Source organism: Urocampus carinirostris, chromosome 10 (genome assembly GCF_059441175.1).
Source record: "Urocampus carinirostris isolate Australia breed hairy pipefish chromosome 10, RoL_Ucar_1.0, whole genome shotgun sequence".
Taxonomy (NCBI): domain Eukaryota; kingdom Metazoa; phylum Chordata; class Actinopteri; order Syngnathiformes; family Syngnathidae; genus Urocampus; species Urocampus carinirostris.
The window spans coordinates 3,602,845-3,620,146 of NC_142358.1; the positions used below are offsets into that span (position 1 = coordinate 3,602,845).

The window sequence follows — 17,302 nt, forward strand, 5'->3', positions numbered from 1 at the left end:
GACACATTTTCTGAATTTTATTGCATAGAAAATAAAGATGTCTTCACTTACAAATCCGTGTTCATGGTCAATTTTATGGAATTCTGATGAGTTTGTGTAAGAATCTATTACTTCAGTCCTTGATCCCATGAATCTGAAATAGCTGTAAAATGTCAGAACTAAAATGTCTTCTGAAGTCGGCATGATAGCAGGGAAACTGACAGTATCTGGAAGAGCAAACGCGGCAGAAGGGCTTTGAGGCACACATTTGAGAATCTTTATTGGATCCTCTCGTAGAAAAGGAGGTAGGCTTGGATGCTCTGCACTTGGCTCTCGCGCACCGGCTGCACGCTGGTGTCACTGATGTGGAACCAAGAACCTCGAGGTGGCTCTCCTGTGATGGAAAGAGCTCTTGTCAGTCCACCCCGTCTGATCGAATAGCATACCTAAATACGTATAAGTTTTCATATTTTTGATCATTTAAAATGGTGTATGAGGTACAAAAATTTTTGTACGGGAAAAAAAGTATATCTATATATTATTTATTTTAAACTCATGTTAGACTAATGTCGTCTTGCCCATTTTGACTGTAATCAGAGTAATCTTATTATCAGTGGGGAAAGAACTAAGAAAGATGAAAGAATTGTTTGTGTTATTTGGTAAATGTGTCATTTTTTTGTTTCTTAATTTTCCTTTGTTGGCTATAGTGCTGTTGTCTCGTTTCCCCTGCAAAGTAAACATGGAATATTGGTAGCCATTAAAAAAAACTTCAGATTTAAACTACTCCCTTTGGACACGTGTTTATTTTATAACTATTGAACAGCGGTCATTGTGCAAATGTTCATTTCCTATTGTTAAAGAATGACTGATGTTTTTTGTGCTGTGCTTAAATAAAAAGCCACAAACAAACTTGTTAACACAAATTACCTTTGTTTTTATTATACATAGTCTGGTTTGCTGTGCGTAAATAGACGGCGTGTTGTGCTTGTAAGGTTTATTATCGCCTAGTAAGGGGAATTGCAATGATTAATAAGGAGAGAATTTAGCTGATGTTGACATGCATGGAATCCTGTTTTATCTGACCACCAGTGGCGGAAGTTGTGTTATTTAGCTCCAAATATTGGTACAACAGGAGAAATACAAAATACTGTGATTTTTGTTTCATGTCACATGTCCTATGCAAAATACATTTTTTGCAATAATGCAATCAAATTACTCAATCTTCTTTTGTGAACTGGTTGCACAATATATCATATACTGTAGATGACTCAAACGTCTAGATATTTTAAAGGGAAAGTGTGTGACAATTCCCTGTTAGATGTCGTTGAAGTGGAGACGGCAAAATTTGGAAATCTACTTCTGTATTTTCAGTCAGAGCCAGAATGAACTTCAGCCAAAGCTGATGTTAATCCTGGACTGAAGGAGCTGGACACACCTGAAGCGGATGAAAAGTGCCAATAGCTGGTGTTGGTCAGAGCTAATGTAAGCGGCTAACTTTAGCGGCTAGTGGGGGAAGCAACAAAAACGATCAGTATGAGTTTGCAAGAGCAAAGCAGAATTTGTCCGGCATGTCGGGACTCAATCACAAAACACAGCGACATGACTGTTTAGAGCAGGGGTTGGCAACCTATGACATGCGTGCCAGCAGGGGCATGCTGGGGGTTAACCAGTGGCACGCGAGCGCACGCCAAAATAATGATTTATTTTTTAAAGCGCATTTAAATCTCAAATCTATACATTTCAGTTGCGCGCCGTTTCGTATAGAGGCTTTACAGTAGCGCCCCTCCTCCTCTGCTATGTGTGTCTGCGCGGCGGCGAGGAGAAGAGGAGAGATCAGAGTTTTAACCCAGTCAGGGAAACACCGGCGCCCGATAATTGAAAAAAATATCATTCTCTCCAGCCAGCGTGGACAGATGACTGGGGCTTTGTGCAAAAAATGACCGTGCTGTATGTGCATTATGCCTCGAGAGCGGTGTACCTCGCACATCAAGTGTCAAACGTCATTACGAGACCAAACATTAACATGAATTCAAGGACGAGGCTGATACATTAAAACGCGCAGTGTCCAGGTACGGCAAACAGACACATACCCTGAAAATCTTTGTCACTGCTGAAAACACAAGCTATCACATTGCTCACTGCATAACAAAGCACTGAAAACCATTTACTGATGGGGAATATATTAAGGAGGCGTGTCTGTGTGTGTGTATGTATGTATGTGCACGCGCGTGCGTGTTGCTGTTCAGCTGTTATTTCTGTTGCACTTATTTTAGGGTAGCCTTCTCCCTTGCTGCCGCTTTTTCAAGTTTTGAGATTTTCTGCAGTGAGATTTCATTAATGAATGGTACGGTAGCTGTTCATATCACTTCTTTTTTGATTGTCGTTCATTGTTGATGAATAGTTGATTCTGGTTAATTCTTGTGGTAAAAAGTTGAAGTCATGGATGTCTACAGGCCTTTCCGCATGTTGCTCACATTTGCTTTTTAGTTTATTGATAAACCAGAATAGTGCAAGATAAATAGGTCAGTTATATGATTTCAATGTGTATCCATGGTGTATGTTTGGACTGGTGTAGAATGACAACTCTGTTGGATATTAAAAAAAAAATGTTGTGCGAGTCATTAATCTTGGTGTGGCACACTGATTTACAAGGAAATTTGAAAAGTGGCACTCCACCCCAAAAAGGTTGCTGACCCCTGGGCTAGAGAAAGAAAAAGTAGGAAAAAAGGAAAAGATTACAAGCACGAGATGTCTTGTGTCGCATAACTCAGCGATGTTCACTTGTGTTACCAGACTTGGAAGGTAAAATATACTAAAAGACGAAGCAGGAGCACATTCCAAAAAACAATGGCTAGTAGCGAGCCATAGCCAGCGGCCAAGTGGCTAATATGAGCATGGAGAGAAGGAAACATTTGGGATAAGTGTCCGTAAAGTGCTAAAAGCTTCACTGGGACAAGCTACTTTTGCAAAATGGTCATTCAGGCTTCTGTAGTATCAAGATGACAGCCAAACATGTCAGCTTCTTCAAGTAGTGTAGTATAATTAAGATTTTCACAACCTCTAATTATTTAAAAACTAATGTTTATGCGATTATACATGTGTTTTGATTTATGATTTGGCTTAATAGTGTTTCATACAAATGAATCAAGTAAATTTACCCAACTAGGGGTTGCTATATAATATGCGCTAGGGCAGGGGTGGCCAACCATTCAGCGACTAAGAGCCAATTTTTGTCTGTGTTACTACAAAGAGCCACATGATAGTTGTCGACAGGGGCGAGTCGATTGTTTTTTTCCTTTAGGCGGCAGTAGCTCAGGAGGTAGAGCGCTCGTCTTTGATCAAGAGATCGCGGTTCGAATACCGGCTCCTCCGTGTTGAAGTGTTCTTGGGTAAGACACTGAACCCCTAATGCCCCCAATAAGGTTGGCGCCTTGATGGCTGCACGGCCGCTATTGGTGTGTGGGTGAATGGGTAAATGTGAAGCACATTGTAAAGCGCTTTGGGAAGTCTTTATTGACTTGAAAAGCGCTATATAAATGCAGATCATTTTATTTGATTCCCTTTGTTACTAAATGCCACATCTTACACATGGGTAAACAATCTATTAATCATGTATGCACGCATACACAGATCTCTACTCATCTAGATCTGATGAAAATAGCCACACCAACATGATAATATCAATAATTTTCAACAGTTAACATTGTGAGCACTGTTCTACACACACAAACTCCCAGTTCAAGCATAACATCTTTCTCTTACTTTGCTGCTTAGTGAGACTTCTGGAAATCCTTATCTTGAACAATCCTCTTCAAATCTGGGTTGTATTGTGTTACTGCTACTCTAAGCAATTCTTTTAAATGAGTCAGTCAGAAGAGATCGATGCTTTGATTTCACATGTTTCAGGACGGAAAACTCAGATTCACAGACTTATGTTGACCAAAACATGGAAGGTATTTTAAGCGGAGCTCGTTTGATGTTGGGGTATTTTTCAATTGGCTTACTTTTCTAGAACTCAACTGTACCTTCTCTTAAAACAGCTTTCAGTCGATCCTCCTCACAAAGGTCAATCATCTCCAACTCAGCCGCATCTGTTTCGAGTGGGGCTTCCAAACAGTCTGTCTTCACATTAAATGGGTTGACGAGGAACATAATCTGTGGTCTTTTCTGTTGTAGATCACAGAACCGGGTCACAAAGCTTTCAGGTTTTCAATCAGTGCTGTGAATCTTTCTCTTATTTTTTAGGGCGGCGCTGGTGACTTGCTCACTGGCTTTTAGAAGTTTGAAAATGTTTTATATCTCCCTTTTTAATATTTGCCTTAAAGAGCTTTAGTTTAGTAACAAATGCAAACAAACTTTGCATCAGGTCAGGCAGTATTTTTAACTTACCCTGCAGGGTAAGGTTCAGTCTGTTCAGATGGCATACGATGTCGACTAAAAATGCCAGACCCATAATCCACTTGAGGTCTGAGAGCTTGGGATAAACCTTGTCCTTCTCTTAGATGAACAGTTTCACTGCATCCAAAAGCTCAAAGAAGCAAGAGAGTACCTGGCCTTTTGACAGCCACCTCACAGTGCAGTGCAGCGGCAGGTCACCTGGAAGCCCTTGGTCCAGCTCAGAGATGAGATTCCTGAATTGCCTTTGGTTTTGCGCATGTGTGCAGATGAAGTTGACGATTTCCATCACAGGCATCATGACTTTGTCAAAATTTAGTGATTTAGACACGAGCTGCTCCCTGTGGATGATGCAGTGGAAATCCCAAAAGTCTGGAAATGTTTGATCAGCTGTACACAGCCCCACAAGCCCGTTCATGGATCCGATTATGGCTGGCGCTCCATCCGTAGCTATTGCAGTTAGTTTCGGTGGGGGTAGATTTGCTTTTGCAAACGCAGCCATCATTGCTTCTTTCACATCTATGCCACGGGATCTGTCTTTTAATGGCACAACATCAAGGAGTTCTTCTTTGATCGCACATTTGATTTGACACAGACCGCGCAAATATTGCCAACTGAGGCTTGTCTTGTATGTCACAGCTCTCATCCAATGCCACACTAAAATATTCACATGTTTGGAGGTCAGTGTGCAACTGTGATTCAACTGCTGCATTAATTTCGGATATTCTTCGTTCCATACTGTGGCGAGACAGTTGAACATCTGATATACTCTGTTATAGTTTGTTGTCTCCAGGACCCAGGATTTCAAAGGCGTCAATGAGGAATTTTTCAATAAATTCCCCTTCGTTGTATGGCTTTTTAGCCCGTGCTATGTTCCAAGTTTACTTATACGATGCAAGTGTTACGGTCTCAGAGTGTTTGGAAAAAATGCAACTGTTCTTCTGCCTTGCCTTTCATAGTTAACAACTTTTTCTTACGAAGTTGAGTCCCTCTTGGAAATTCCTGTTCAATGTTAGGGTGGAGTGAGTTCAAGTGACGCTGAAGATTTGAAGCTTTGAAATGTGCTAATGCTGCGTCACATATAAGGCACATATGCTTGCTTTTACGTTCAATAAAAAAATATAAATATTTCTTACCATCTATCTTGCTGCTAGATGATTTAGAGCTCTGTGGTCGTACTTTAACATACGCTGTGTAGTGTCCGGACCTCATGGTGCCGCTGTGTTCAACGATGCCATACAAGCTGTAAAGAATTTTTTGTTCACCTTCTGCCACGTTCTACATAAAAAAAGATTATTATTACACAAACAGAAAAACCAATAGATATACACAAACAAAGGATAAGTGTTTTTGTGAATCTTTTTCAATTTTAAGGGAAACAAACATTTTGGCATACAGCAGAAAAAAATCAGGGGTGTGGCCAAATTATTATGAACCATAACAAAAATTTACCTTACTCTTGCGAGCACAAAAGGGGGCAAGATCCAAAACCAGTGGAAATGGGACGTGTCTGTTCACTTTACATATACCGTAGCCATTCTGGAAAACAAAAAAATGAACAAAAAATACCCAATGGGTCATGCTTTTCGCGTATATGGAATTGCATCAACAGGATTACCTGTTGAAATCTCTTCAGATGAAGCGTGAGCACTGGTGGTGGAGTGGAGATCAGCATTTGCTTCAACGCCTCAGTGTAGACATTCTTCTTGGATCCTAAAAGAAATATAATTCATAAGGATGCACACCATCTATTTTTTCCCAACTAAAACCACAATCCTGCTTCTGAGGACCGATACAGCTACAGAAAGATAAACGTATAGACTAGGATTATGCATCCGTTAGTTATGGGGAAATGCAAAAAATATACGTTTGCAAACCTTACAAGTCACACATGCCTTGGCTAAGAAAATGATATCAGTCATTTTTATCAAGTGGCATTACCTAAGCAGCACACAGTGGTAGTAATATTAAATTAAAAAATGGAAATGCTAGATTGAATAAATCTAACATCTGGCTAATTGCGGCTTTAGAAGTCTCTGATAGTCGCAAACATGACGAAAATTTATGGCCGCCATGATTAGCTAAAGGAGCATGAACCATTTAAATGTGTCCACTATATTTTGTTTATGTTTAGTAGAGAAAAGTAACACATGTGTTTGCAGCTGTCAATCTCAATTAAATCTGCATTCACGCACAAACAAGCGTAAGAGTGTGAGAAAAAAAGAACAAAATGTACTTGCTAAAGTTCAGCGGTCTGTATAGTAACACAGTCTGAGGTCTTGAGTGTCTACGCACTTTACTAAGAGGTAGCGAGGAGACACAACCAAGTTTTGTTGCCACTTCTATAGAAAATCAAATTGTATTGAAATGGGGGGCAACACAAATTCTCAGGATCTTTCTTAGAAGTGGTTTTGGCTGATTGACCATAACAGCGTGGGGACAAGTGAGGCAATCACATTAAATTATTTTATTTATTCAGTGTCGAAGTTCTTTCTCATTTAGCTTTCTGATTTGGGTATTTTTTCCTTCCAAAATAAACTATAATGAGACCAGGGATTCTGATTTGGCACACACCTAAGCCCCAAACAAAAAAATAAGTGACTGGATGGCATGCCGTTAGCTAGCTAATATTGTCGTTTTTTGTTGTTGCATATACTTCTTTTTATTATTATTATCTATTGATGCTTTTATTCAAAAGGAGCAGTGGATATAGACTTCATGTATAAGTTAAGGTAAAACAACAAAACTTTCTATCTGTTCTTAAGCTTATGAAAACATAATGAATAGAATGTAGGGCAATTTATTCTTAAATCTGACTTTTCCTCAACAGACACAAACCTGACCCAACATTACTGCTGTTACGAGTCCGATAACCACTGGCTCGATATTTTTTGTGCATCCCAATCATTTTAAAGCCTGACTTAAATTCTGGAGTCCAGAGAGGAAATAAATCAGTACTCCCTGCGTACCTGCGGATTTATTCTTGCTCGCCAGCCGTTTGGTGCAAACGACACAGAGCAGACGGTTATTCTCGCTGAGGGTTTCCTCCTCGGTGAAGTGAAAGAGACATGATTCCACGGAGCACTCTTGCTTTTCGGGCAAAGGTCTGCAGGCCAAAGTCTGGAAGGCTAGCTCCGGGTCTTGGTTGACGACCGTGTATTCCTTAGCCACCCTCTCCTGTCCGTCGTCCTCCACACACGTTTCCCCGGCGTCTGACTCAATGAATGCGTCGTTCAGGTTAATTTTGCCCATCCTGTCCACCAGCAAGAGGTCGTCCTCATCCATGACACTGTGGGTAGAAGACCGTCTTTGGGAAGAGGCAGAGTTTTTCTTGTTGTCACGCTGGTCTGTGGCGGGAGAGTTGGGATTGTTTTCCGAGACGGAATCTCTATCTTGCTTCTCAGATTCATCTGCGAAATCGCTCGCATCATTCAGAGATGCTAGACTGTTGAAACTGACTCGGCTCTCCAATTTCTGCTGCCTCTTTTGTTGCTACAGAGTAAAAGAAATGGATAGGTTCTTAAAACATAATCCAAATGCTATTTAAACAAAATTACAATAAGGAATGCATGGTAATAACTGGGTCAATAAGGGCAAATATGATGCAACAGATATCGGATGAAATATAAAAAACAAACAAAAAACAATGAGTTACTTGACACGATACAAAGAATTTTGATCAGTTGACACTACTTGTTAGAAAGATTCTAAGCATTTCTGTTCCTCATTATTATATATTTTAATTTTCTATAGAAGTAGTAGCACAACTTGGTCATGTCTCCTCTCTACCTCTTCATAATGTGCGCAAAGTGCCTGAGAGAAACATCCATCCTTCCATCCATTATCTGCACCGCTTATCCTCATTAGGGTCGCGGGGATGCTGGAGCCCATCCCAGCAATCTCCGGGCAGTGGGCAGGGGACACCCTGAACTGGTTGCAAGCCAGTTGCAGGGCACACAGAGACAGACAAGTCACTCGTTCATTCACACCTAGGGACAATTTGGACCGGCCAATTAACCTGACATGCATGTTTTTGGAATGTGGGAGGAAACCGGAGTGCCCGGGGGAAACCCACGCAAGCACGGGGAGAACATGCAAACTCCACACAGGGGGTTCGAACTCATAACCTCAGAACTGTGCCGCACACGCTAACCACTGCGCCGCCGCCGTGCTGCCCGAGAGAAACAATGATAGGTCAAATAAAGACACACGATAATATTTAATCAGGAAGATAATGTGTCTCAATAGAATATATTTTTATTTTTTTTTATTTTAAGAAAAAAACATCATGCACTTTTTTTGGAGGTAAATAGTGATCCATTACAATTCATTAATTTGCTAGCAATTGTTGGGTGACACACATTTCAATCGTAATTTTGAAAAAGGATTCCACATATCAAGACCAAAGATGAGTTACCTTGGCTTGTTTCTTGGCCTGCTTCTTAGCTTTTTTCTGCTGGTACTTGCTACTGGACGGAAAGTCTTCGCTCTGACTTTCCAGACCATCTTCACTCGGATCGCTGCTTTTTCGCACCATTTTTTTGTGTGTCTTCTTCCGATATGTCTATAATGAGGGGGGAAAATGAGAAGAAAAACATGCCAGATATGTTTTTCAATCTAAATTTACATGAATAATGTGATCATTTATATGAGAATGTAAAAAAAAAATCAATGTGATTACAACTAGTACAGTAATTCATTATTACTAATGACAACACTGTTGCATTGTATAGATCATAATTATTTTGACAGGGGGTAATTCAGTAGACTTCCATGATACGACAACCTTACTGTTTTTTTTTTTAACTTATGGTATGGAATAAGATGTTTTTTCGGTCCCTCGCCATCTTTGCAGCATTTTTCCCCCTATAAGACTTATTATTTTAAATTTCCAAACACATATATAGTTCAAATTTTGTGGTGTTTGTAAGTATGTACAGTTACGTCTCTAAGATGCCTCTCTTCTATTGGTTGACTTCAAAGAAAGTGCTGTTTGTTTGCATCGTGGCATCATGAAAATATATCTACAGTAATCCCTCGGTTATCGGTTAATGGGGACCAAAACCACCCGCGAAAAGTGAAAATCCGTGAAGTAGCGACGCCCCTTCAAAAATGCTTAAAAAAAAAAAAAAAAATATATATATATATATATATATATATATATATATATATATATATATATATTTTTTTTTTTTTTTTTAATTGTTTTATTTTATTATTATTGTTTTTTGGACCTGCGAAGCTCTGAACCCGCGAACGTGGAACCACGAAGTAGCGACGCCCCTTCAAAAATGCTTCAGAAAAAAACAAAACAAAACCAAGACCAAAACCACCCGCGAAAAGTGAAAATCCGTGAAGTAGCGACGCCCCTTCAAAAATGCTTAAAAAAAAAAAATATATATATATATATACAGGGAGTGCAGAATTATTAGGCAAGTTGTATTTTTGAGGATTAATTTTATTATTGAACAACAACCATGTTCTTAATGAACCCAAAAGTCTCATTAATATCAAAGCTGAATATTTTGGAAGTTGGAGTGGGGCTTTTTTAGTTTTAGCTATTTTAGGAGGATATCTGTGTGTGCAGGTGACTATTACTGTGCATAATTATTGGGCAACTTAACAAAAAACAAATGTATACCCATTTCAATTATTTATTTTCATCAGGGAAACCAATATAACAGCTCAACATTCACAAATATACATTTCTGACATTCAAAAACAAAACAAAAACAAATCAGTGACCAATATAGCCACCTTTCTTTGCAAGGACACTCAAAAGCCTGCCATCCATGGATTCTGTCAGTGCTTTGATCTGTTCACGATCAACATTGCGTGCAGCAACAACCACAGCCTCCCAGACACTGTTCAGAGAGGTGTACTGTTTTCCCTCCTTGTAAATCTCACATTTGATGAGGGACCACAGGTTCTCTATGGGGTTCAGATCAGGTGAACAAGGAGGCCATGTCATTAGTTTTTCTTCTTTTAGACCCTTTCTTGCCAGCCACGCTGTGGAGTACTTGGATGCGTGTGATGGAGCGTTGTCCTGCATGAAAATCATGTTTTTCTTGAAGGATGCGGACTTCTTCCTGTACCACTGCTTGAAGAAGGTGTCTTCCAGAAACTGGCAGTAGGACTGGGAGTTGAGCTTGAGTCCATCCTCAACCCGAAAAGGCCCCACAAGCTCATCTTTGATGATACCAGCCCATACCAGTACCCCACCTCCACCTTGCTGGCGTCTGAGGCGGACTGGAGCTCTCTGCCCTTTACCGATCCAGCCACGGGCCCATCCATCTGGCCCATCAAGACTCACTCTCATTTCATCAGTCCATAAAACCTTAGAAAAATCCGTCTTGAGATTTTTCTTGGCCCAGTCTTGACGTTTCAGCTTGTGTGTCTTGTTCAGTGGTGGTCGTTTTTCAGCCTTTCTTACCTTGGCCATGTCTCTGAGTATTGCACACCTTGTGCTTTTGGGCACTCCAGTGATGTTGCAGCTCTGAAATATGGCAAAACTGGTGGCAAGTGGCATCTTGGCAGCTGTACGCTTGACTTTTCTCAGTTCACAGGCAGTTGTTTTGCGCCTTGGTTTTTCTACACGCTTCTTGCGACCCTGTTGACTATTTTGAATGTAACGCTTGATTGTTCGATGATCACGCTTTAGAAGCTTGGCAATTTTAAGAGTGCTGCATCCCTCTGCAAGATATCTCACTATTTTTGACTTTTCAGAGCCTGTCAAGTCCCTCTTCTGACCCATTTTGCCAAAGGAAAGGAAGTTGCCTAATAATTATGCACACCTGATATAGGGTGTTGATGTCATTAGACCACACCCCTTCTCATTACAGAGATGCACATCACCTGATATGCTTAATTGGTAGTAGGCTTTCCAGCCTATACAGCTTGGAGTAAGACAACATGCATAAAGAGGATGATGTGGTCAAAATACTCATTTGCCTAATAATTCTGCACTCCCTGTATATATATACTGGACTGTTTCAGAAAATTAGAATATTGTGATAAAGTTTTTTATTTTCTGTAATGCAATTAAAAAAACAAAAATGTCATAAATTCTGGATTCATTACACATCAACTGAACTATTTCAAGCCTTTTATTATTTGAATATTGCTGATTTTGGCTTACAGCTGAAAAAAACTCAAAAATCCTATCTCAAAATATTAGAATACTTCCTCAGATCAAGTAAAAAAATAATTTTATAACAGCAAAACTAAATCAAACATTTGAAAATGTCCATTGATGCACTTAGTACTTGGTTGGGAATCCTTTTGCACGGATTACTGCATCAATCCGGCGTGGCATGGAGGCAATCAGCCTGTGGCATTGCTGAGGTGTTATTGATGCCCAGGATGCTTCGATAGCGGCCTTCAGCTCATTTGCATTTGTAGGTCTGGTGTCTTTCATCTTCTTCTTAACTATACCCCACAAATTCTCAATGGGGTTCAGGTCAGGGGAATTAGCAGGCCAATCAAGGACAGTGATGCCATGGTCAGTGCACCAGTTACTGGTGGTTTTGGCACAGTGGGCAGGTGCCAGATCATGCTGGAAAATGAAATCCTCATCTCCATAGAGCTTTTCAGCAGATGGAAGCATGTAGTGCTCTAAAATCTCTTGGTACACAGTTGCATTTACTCTGGACTTGATGAAACACAGTGGACCAACACCAGCAGCTCACATGGATCCCCAAACCATTGCTGATTGTGGGAACTTCACACTGGATTTCAAGCAACTTGGATTTTGCTCCTCTCCAGCCTTTCTCCAGACTCTGGCGCCTTGACTTCCAAATGAAATGCAAAACTTGCTTTCGTCTGAAAAGAGGACTTTGGACCACTCTGCAACTGTCCAGTGCTTCTTCTCCATAGCCCAAGTCAGACGCTTCTTCCGTTGTCTTGAGTTCAGAAGTGGCTTGACCATGGCAATACGGCTATTGTAGCCCATTTCCCGGACACGTCTGAACTGTGGCTTTTGATTCCTGGACTCCAGCTTCAGCCCACTGTCTTTGAAGCTCCCCCAAATTCTGGAAGCGGCTCTTCTTCACAATTTTGTTAAGGCTGCGGTCATCTCTCTTGGTTGTGCAGCGTTTCCGGCCACATTTTTCCCTTCCAACAGACTTTTTGTGGATATGCTTTGAAACTGCACTCTGTGAACAGCCTGCTCTTTGAGATTTTTTTTTTTGTGTCTTACCCTCCTGGTGGAGGGTATCAATGATGGTCCTCTGGACAGCAGACAGATCAGCAGTCTTCCCCATACTTGTGATTTAGTTTACTGAACCAAGCTGAGTGTTTTTAAGGCTCAGGAAACCCTCGCAAGGTGTTTCGAGTTAATTAGATGATTCAGGTGATTAGTTGAATAGCCTACTTGTATACTTTTTCATGATATTCTAATATTTTGAGATAGGATTTTTGAGTTTTCTTAAGCTGTAAGCCAAATTCAGCAATATTCAAAAAATAAAAGGCTTGAAATAGTTCAGTTGATGTGTAATGAATCCAGAATGTATGACATTTTTGTTTTTTTAATTGCATTACAGAAAATAAAGAACTTTATCACAATATTCTAATTTTCTGAGACAGTCCAGTATATATATCTCATCTCATCTCATTAGCCGTACCGCTTATCCTCATTAGGGTTGCGGGGGTGCTGGAGCCCATCCCAGCCATCTTCGGGCAGTGGGCAGAGGACACCCTGAACTGGTTGCCAGCCAATCACAGGGCACACGGGGACAGACAACTCACTCGCTCATTCACACCTAGGGACAATTTGGACCGGCCAATTCACCTGAAATGCATGTTTTTAGAATGTGGGGGGAAACCGGAGTGCCCGGAGGAAACCCACGCAAGCACGGGGAGAACATACAAACTTCGCACAGGAAGTCTGGATTTGAACCCACGCAGGAGGTTCCCATGACATGAACTGTGCCGCACAAGCGCTAACCACTGCGCCGCCGTGCTGCCCGCTATATATATATATATATTTTTTTAATTGTTTTATTTTATTATTATTATTTCTTAGACCCGCGAAGCTCTGAACCCGCGAACGTCGAACCGCGAAAAAGCGAGGTCCCACTGTATATATTGGCAGATCTAAGTCCCACAATGCCTTTCTCTTCATTAGTGTCAGAATCTTAGACAGAGTAGACAAGTTGTCGGTTTGAGCTTTGGGTGAATCACACCAAAGAATTACAACATTAGTACCCATTGCCTCCCTGCTAGGTGCTCAGCACTAGGGGGTTTGGTCACCCAATGACTCCCAACCACAGGTAGAGTAGAACTATCATAGCATCATTTGCCGTGCACAGTCGTACGACTGCGTATGGGAGACGAACCCTGGTAAGACGGGATAAGCCGAGGAAGAACTTTTTGTACTGGATTTTTTTGCTATGGGTCTCTGGGATGCTAAAGGGAGAGGAAAAATCTGATAAACATGGAAACTAAGTTCAGTTTTCATATTTGATCCAACCTCAGCATCTCGAAACCCCCAAACCGGAATCTGCAAAAATTTACCTGATCAGAAACTGGAAGAGAAAGGTCCAAAAACATCTCCGTGACCACGGACACCTTTGAGAGAAAAATAAGGTAACAAATAATATTGGTAATTTTTAACATTGCTACAATTTGTGTAAAGCTGCACTTACGGTTTTACATTGTTGGCACATAATCGTGCTGGTCATCTCCCCGCCAAACACCTGGTCGACAAAATTTTTGGGGAGCCCATTTTTCTCATACTCTGCAGATAATCAGTTTAATATTCAGTAACAAATCACATTAGAAAAGACAAATACAGACGAACCTACCTTTAACAATGGATTTTATCTCCTCTGCATCTGTGACTTTTCCTGATTGTTTAAGTGCCTCTGAGATTGCAGTGCTCATCCTCTTAAAAGACAAAAATCAGTTTATTCAAAAAAGCACTAGGGATGCACCATAGTTAGCGGCCGATAATGGCCAAATATGATGTTGCACTTATCAGCCCGTAGGATTAAGAAAATAACTTAAAATTAATCACTAGACTCCACCCTATAATATTCAATCAATAACCACTACTTGTTAAATAATGTATAAGCATTAATGGACCTCTTTAGATTATTGTTTTAATTTTCTATCATAGTTGATAGAGTGCGCAATGCACTGGTGAGCTTGGCCATAGTCTTCTTTCAGGCTGTTGTGATTGTACTTCTAGACCACCCTTTGGATTCTAAGGTCTTTGCATTTTTGCACTAATTAAGTACTACAGCCATCTTCTGTAACGCATTTTTGCCCAAAATATTCTGTAGGTAAAACCTTTTAAGAAACTGCTCATCGTCTTCAGCCTGTCTTTGAATCGCAAACATTCTCAGAACCCAGAATTATACGAACACCAAGAATAAGAAAATGTAATTGCCAAACAATAGCTCATATTGTATACAGCTCAGATAATGCCACTAGATAAGAATGAGTAATCTATATTTCTCAGCCAAGGCACGTGTGACATTCAGTATTTAGAGCTTTTGCATACAGTATTGTTTAGAAGTGACATTTTCAAAACAACTACAATCATATGTATTAAATAAAGCATGTAGCTAAAAAACGTTATCAGTTATCTATCTCTAGCAGCAGGATTTTATTCAATAGGAAAAAAACATACCGTGCATCCATAATATTTAACATTCGAGTTTCAAATTAGCACACCTACTTGCTAGTTCTGAAAATGTTTCTGAAAAACTCAATTGTAAGAGTACAGTGATAACCAGAATCAGAATTTAATTGCGTATCTGAAGGAAAAAAAATCATGTCAAGCATCTCTAATAAAAGCGCCGCATTAAAAAAACATTTGTTATTATAATCTGAGCCATTTTAGCCTCCTATTAGCACACACTTTGCTTTCCTCTGCTCTCATGCCGTCCAGAAGGTAGCGCAGCAGCTCCTGGCTGTCCTGCTGCTGAAATCCCTTGAACCTCACAGCCCTGCACAAATGAGACAAAACTGTGATGCAATGGCAATGTAAACCAGATGTCATATCTGAACAGCTACATGTGCTCACTTTTTGCAAACTTGTGAAAACAGCTCATGAGGTGTCACTACACCTTTCTTCGACTCTTGGATTTCCTTGAGAAGTTGATTCATGGCTATCGTGAGTGAGCCAGGCTGATCAAGTTCTGCCTCAATAGCCTCCTGTGCTCACAAGAAAACAAAAGTTAGGATAATTCGATGATTTATTTTCTTAAAAACCTATTTAAAGATTTTATAATTCTTATGTACAAGTGACAGTGTGTAATAATTCATCAATAAGTTATAGCTCAGGATGGAACTGAAGCGTGAGCATTCAAAGACACACAATGGAAGCCTGAAGGATACCATGTCACAAAATTCCGAAGCCCACTCCTAGGTTTTCTTGCAAGAATGAATTTTAGCCAGCGACAGGACAAGAAAACTGGTTTTAATCCATGCAGGCAACAACAAAAGGCCGAGTGAGCTAAGGGGCTAACTATAGCAGCTATCGGGAGAAGGTACGTACTAAAATGTCCAGTCAAAGATAGCAAGAGCAAAGTAAATTTGTCAAACGTTGGGAGCCTGAATGGTAAATGTAATAGTCTTTGAATTCTCATTGATAACGACTTCGTTAAAATTGCCTGCAACAAGACTACACATGATGCTCCAAGATAAACCTCAATTGCGGGACTTGGCCATGTTCGCTTGCATGACCAGCTGTGGGAGAGAAATGACACTAAGGGAAAAGCAGGAGCAACTAACCATAACAATAGCAGCAAGACATGAGCAATATCCTGCAGCTAAGTGGCTAACATGAGTGGCTAGAGAGGGGAATTGTGGAAAAGATTCACTGGACTTGGTGACGATAACATGCCAGGAAGGTAAAAGGTGGTTAAATGCTAAAAGCAATACGGGGGATAAGCTTCCTTCACAAAATAGTCATTCAGGCTTCCATAGTAGTAAGATGGTGGCCAAACGTGCCACTTTCTTTGGGTTGTGTAATATAATAACACAGACTTACCAGTTTGGAGGAAGCAGGTTTCACACTAAGGCTCCTTTTGTCTTGGATAACCGTGTTAAGAGTCTGTCTTAACATCTGTGTCTGAGAGAGGTTCTGCAACGAAGATACAGGAAATGCTTTCAAGAAACATAGTTTTAAACCTTATGTTGTGTAAGGGCAGGCAGGTCAAATATTTTTTGTCACGCTCCTCCTCGGAAGAAGATATCCTTCTTTTGTTTGTCTCTTTACTCAGTCCCTCTTCATCTGTCGCCGCATCTGTATTGACTATTTTCTTCATGGGGTTACTTGAGGGTCTGCTCCCCTTTGTGTCTACACTCAATGCTTATACTCTGTGCTGTATGAACTTTGTGGAGGCTACATTGCCAATGAGACCACCACTGTGCCTTAATGTGGTGGAGGTGCAATTGCATTTAATTCTGAGAAAGTTAAAAAAAAAAAAGAGAAAATGAAAAGTTCCTCTCAGTCAAACGCGCCCACACACTCTTTGACGGAGTCTCATGCCCCCCCTTAAAGGGGCCCGCCTCACTATTTGAAGAACCACTGCGTTAGGGTCTTCAGTGACCAGTTTCAAGGTTATAAAATGTAATAAATAATGTTTTCAGGGGTCATAAAATCAAATTACAATAGGACTATATGGTAATGGATGGAAATGATGTTTCTTATGACGCTGTATTGAATAAATTGAGCAATACTCCTTTCTTTTTGTTGGTCAGGACAGAGTTAGACCGCAGGTCAAAATTGCAGCTAACAACGGTTAGTGTTGCCGATTCCTTACACAACATGAGGTTTAAATGAATTACAACATCAAAAAAAACAAAATATTTTTACCTGGATGACGGCGTTAAAGAAACAAGTATTTCCAAGGTTGCTTAAGCCCCGGACGGGAACGCCAGTTTTGTCATCTGTTGACACAGACACTTTCCTGCGTGT

General features: G+C 40.4%; 1 protein-coding gene across 5 annotated transcripts in view; it reads right to left on the reverse strand.

The window, feature by feature from the left end:
• Positions 1 to 2: 2 nt before the first annotated feature.
• The window catches only part of usp16 (ubiquitin specific peptidase 16), a 29,749-nt gene continuing 12,449 nt past the window's right edge, over positions 3 to 17,302 (reverse strand). For 4 of the 5 annotated variants that reach the window (XM_088346390.1, XM_088346387.1, XM_088346388.1 and 1 more), the window contains 13 exons: positions 17,201 to 17,302; positions 16,373 to 16,465; positions 15,404 to 15,534; positions 15,239 to 15,326; positions 14,178 to 14,259; positions 14,019 to 14,110; positions 13,888 to 13,941; positions 8,792 to 8,938; positions 7,344 to 7,866; positions 5,993 to 6,087; positions 5,827 to 5,913; positions 5,511 to 5,652; positions 3 to 373 (listed from right to left, as the gene is read on the reverse strand). The exon at positions 17,201 to 17,302 is cut by the window's right edge and continues 95 nt beyond it. In XM_088346390.1, the coding sequence (XP_088202516.1) occupies positions 258 to 373; positions 5,511 to 5,652; positions 5,827 to 5,913; positions 5,993 to 6,087; positions 7,344 to 7,866; positions 8,792 to 8,938; positions 13,888 to 13,941; positions 14,019 to 14,110; positions 14,178 to 14,259; positions 15,239 to 15,326; positions 15,404 to 15,534; positions 16,373 to 16,465; positions 17,201 to 17,302 (1,752 nt within the window). In that variant the 3' untranslated portion in view covers positions 3 to 257. Of the gene's footprint in view, positions 374 to 4,156; positions 5,377 to 5,510; positions 5,653 to 5,826; positions 5,914 to 5,992; positions 6,088 to 7,343; positions 7,867 to 8,791; positions 8,939 to 13,887; positions 13,942 to 14,018; positions 14,111 to 14,177; positions 14,260 to 15,238; positions 15,327 to 15,403; positions 15,535 to 16,372; positions 16,466 to 17,200 lie in introns of those variants that run through there. The other variant, XM_088346391.1, reaches the window with a different exon arrangement.